This window comes from Cornus florida, unplaced genomic scaffold (genome assembly GCF_030987335.1).
Source record: "Cornus florida cultivar Cherokee Brave unplaced genomic scaffold, ASM3098733v1 CherokeeBrave_3.0.0_Hap2_Chr01, whole genome shotgun sequence".
Classification (NCBI taxonomy): Eukaryota; Viridiplantae; Streptophyta; class Magnoliopsida; order Cornales; family Cornaceae; genus Cornus; species Cornus florida.
Genome location: NW_026775571.1, coordinates 77127332 through 77131238, shown reverse-complemented (window position 1 = coordinate 77131238; position 3907 = coordinate 77127332). Strand labels below are relative to the sequence as shown.

Below are 3907 nucleotides of genomic sequence, written 5' to 3'. Positions count from 1 at the left end.
TTCGAAAACAACTTTATGATCAGATGCCTAGTAAACATTTTGACATTACAAACACTTGTCCAAATAAAATTAAAGATGATCATAATGCATTTGTTTTTGCAGATGAAAAATAAAATCTAGAAAAGAAAAAAAAAATTGTTTTTGTAAGTAGAAAAAGTGTATTCTTCGTTAAAAACCATAAAGCATTTGAATGCTATATTCCAAGCACTTTATATGTAGATATATTAATTAATTTGAAATATATTCCTTCTATATCTCATACCTTCACTTGTTAGTTATAACTTCAAAGCAAACAGCATCAATTTTGAGCTACAGTCAAAAGGTTTCATAGCACAATACATAAAGGGGTGTCTGTGTACAAAACATATATGTATGTATGTATATATTACTACATTACCATGGCAAGCAAGAAACTTATATTAATTGATAGGAAAACGTACAAAATTTTCAAACAAAATTAATTTTGTTTTCCATAAAACACAAACAACATTAAATTGTTCTAAAATTTAAACCATATGACATGCATACTAAAAGCAAGCCTGTACTATTTTGCAAATGGATTCAAAGACCCAAAGAAGAGATACTTTACCTTCTTTGGCTTCAATCATGTCCTTATTTTTCTCTCTCTGAATCCTTCTGTGCACAATGGGCGACACCGGCACAAAACTCTCCACATGCATAAATGATCCATTATTATAAAAGTTGGTATCCACATGTCGCTACGTTTGGTATGCAGGAATTGAATGGAATGGAATGCTCATTCCAACCATTCAGTTGTTTGGTGTGCAGAAATGGAATGGAATAACCATTCCAATGAATGAAAATCCATTTCAGGGAATGAAAATCCATTACATTAGTAAACCTATGGAATGGTCGTTCCATTCCATAGTAAGATAAAATATTTTTGTAATATTCCCAATAAGCCCTTAATCACATTCCAATAAGGCAAAAATATTTTGCATTCACCAAAAATCTTTCACATTCCATTTTTCATGTTTATCGGCTTCTTTATTAGACGTGATAAAGGTCTTTCATCTTCCCTCTCTTCTGAATATACCCGAAGCTGCCATTGACAAAAAAGTTGCAGGACTTTCAACCAAATTACAAGTATTAATTTCTTTGTTTATTTATTTTTGATAAGTAGGTATTAAATCTCTTTTATCTTCTAAGTATATCATTTTTTATTTTATTTTTTATTTTTATTTATTTTTTTTTTGTATCTTTGTGTTGAAACATTTGTGTAATCATCTGGAACCAAAAGTGGACTAGTTTGACTTTTGGACCCTTAGTCGAGTTCATCGTTGGATGATTGGAGAACCTTGCTTGATTAGAATTTTATCAAAACTAGAATTTTCAAGAAATCTACAATAAAAAAATTTTAAAAAAAAAAAATTACACAAGTACTTGGAAATATTACCAGGTTTTTTTGTTGGGTTGATGATTTATTTATTTCCTTAATTATATTTGAGTTGATCTTATGGTGCACGATTTTTTATATATTATTAAGATTGATATATCATTATATATATATATATATATATATATATATATATATATATATATATTACTTTTTAGCCTTTACATCAATTTCTTAGATTAAATATTCAATCATTTTGAGTTGGTTTAGTTATAATTTTTTTATTTTTCTTTCCTCCAATGAAAAGGGCATTTTTGATAAAAGACATTCCCTTCCAGATTTAATGATACTCCACCAAACAATAAAATGGTAATAATCATTCCATTCCATAACGATTCACCGTGTCACACCAAACATTAGAATGATAATACTCATTCCATTCCATTCTCATTCTCATTCCATTTCATTCATGCACACCAAATTTTTCCTCTTTGAAATTATATTTGACAATCCTTCCGCGAGTGAGTTGCAAGACAAGTTCACCACCATTTGTGGTGCACAAGGGCAAAATTGCCAAAGAAACACCCAATATTGTTTCACTGGGCCTTATGGTTAATAAGCATGTCCAAGATTCCTTCACTCCATACTCTTTCATCACCCATACCTTCAAACTCAAATCCTTAGTATACCTTTCGCAATGACCACAAACTACACAAAGACATCCATCTAAAACACATACCTGATGTATGAAACCCCAATCTCCAAAATCCGGTTTTGGCACTTCTCTGAATTTTTCCTTCTCTAAATCGAAAGCAATCAATAACCATTTTTTACAGGGCTGAAGGTCGCCTTTCCAATGCAGAAATCCATTAACAAGAGCACCAATACTTTGGAAGAATCTCAGGGAAGGGAATTCTTCAATCCTTTTCCAAGAATTGGTTTTTCTTGAATAGATTTTGATTCGAGAAGCTTTTTTATGACATCTTTTGAAGTGTTTGACAAGCCTGCAAAGACCTCTCACTACCTTGTAGTCGTCAGTGGAGGAATCATAACTAAATCCATAGAAATTTAAACTACATCTGCAAAAACCAGTTTGTGGCAACTCTTTGCACTGTCTAGTGGTAGGGTTGCATAAGAAGAGGTTATCTTCGAAATTCTGATGGAGTTTGCACAATAACAAGCCATTACAAGACCCCAAAACCAGCACTTCAATACGTGGTTTAGGAGTTTTTTTCAATGGAAGATTGAAAGTAACTAGGTTGTTATCTAAACCTTCAAAGTCCATAGATTCAATTGAGAATGGTGGTTTGTTAAAAGCTGAGAAAATTATACGACGTTGGTTGCGCCTTTTGGTGAAGCCTGGCTCATCAATTAAAGCGACCCAACTCTTGCAAATGCATCTGAACCGAACCAGAGACTTGACAGGGAGTTGCAGAAGTATTTCAAGGATGATATCTTCAGGAAGAAGATGTGGCAGTGACTTTCTTCTAGCTTTCTCTGTGGCCATTCTAGGGTTTTAATTTTCTCAGAATCGTGGTTACTGTGTTGTAGCGTGAACGCTTAGCTTAAGCCAAAACCTAATTAAACATACTTTTTTTTTCTTTGTTTTTTTGGATGAACGTGGAATACTTTTCTTTAGGCTTATAGTTACTAGGTAAACCTGACTACTCATCCCTACCCCACAAGACTAGCTAGTCATTGGCTTTTTACTAAGTTTGGTTTGACTTAATATGTTTTTTAGAAAAAGAATTTTTTTATGGTTAAATATTTTTTTTTATATTTGATAAAGGTTTAGGTTGAAGTTGTCATTAAAAATATATATTGTGATGACCTTGTGGGCGGGTGTGTCCGTGGACGGGTGCGAGAGGCACTGTCAGGCTACCACACTGACTAGCTACGGGTGCACAGTCCCACATCTTCTGGGTAGAGGAAAGTTGAAGTGCTTATATGTAAGTGTGTCACCTCCAATTGATATGAGGCCCTTTAGGGTGAAGCCCAAGAGCAAAACCGTGTGGGCTCAGGTTCAAAGCGGACAATATCATACCATGTGATGGGGTGGGTCGTTACAAATGGTATCAGAGCCTGACCCAGCCGGAAGTGTGCCGACGGGGACGTCGGGCCTCCAAGGGGGGTGGATTGTGATAACCTTGTGGGCGGGTATGTCCGTGGGCGGGTGCGAGAGACACTGTCAGGCTACCACACTAGCGAGCTACGGGTGCACAGTCCCACATCTTCTGGGTAGAGGAAAGGTGAAGTGCTTATATGTAAATGTGTCACCTCCAATTGGTATGAGGCCTTTTGGGGTGAAGCCCAAAAGCAAAACCGTGCGAACTCAGGCCCAAAGCGGACAATATCATACCATGTGGTAGAGTGGGTCGTTGCATATATATATAAAATTATTTTACTTCCAAAGGAGTCTAAATGAAAAATAAAAATAAAATAAAATTTGTAGGAAAAATATCTTTTCATAACCACTTAGCTGTTTCACGACATTCTTGGGAATTTTTGCAAAAAAACCCCTCTTTTATGGTAAGTTTCACACTATTCAAA

General features: G+C 34.8%; 1 protein-coding gene across 1 annotated transcript; it reads right to left on the bottom strand.

Moving 5' to 3' along the window:
- Positions 1 to 1820: 1820 nt before the first annotated feature.
- On the bottom strand, positions 1821 to 2864 carry LOC132275323 (F-box/kelch-repeat protein At3g23880-like). Its single transcript, XM_059776791.1, has one exon. The coding sequence runs from the start codon at positions 2862 to 2864 to the stop codon at positions 1821 to 1823; it is 1044 nt and encodes a 347-aa protein (XP_059632774.1).
- Between the last annotated feature and the right edge of the window lie 1043 nt (positions 2865 to 3907).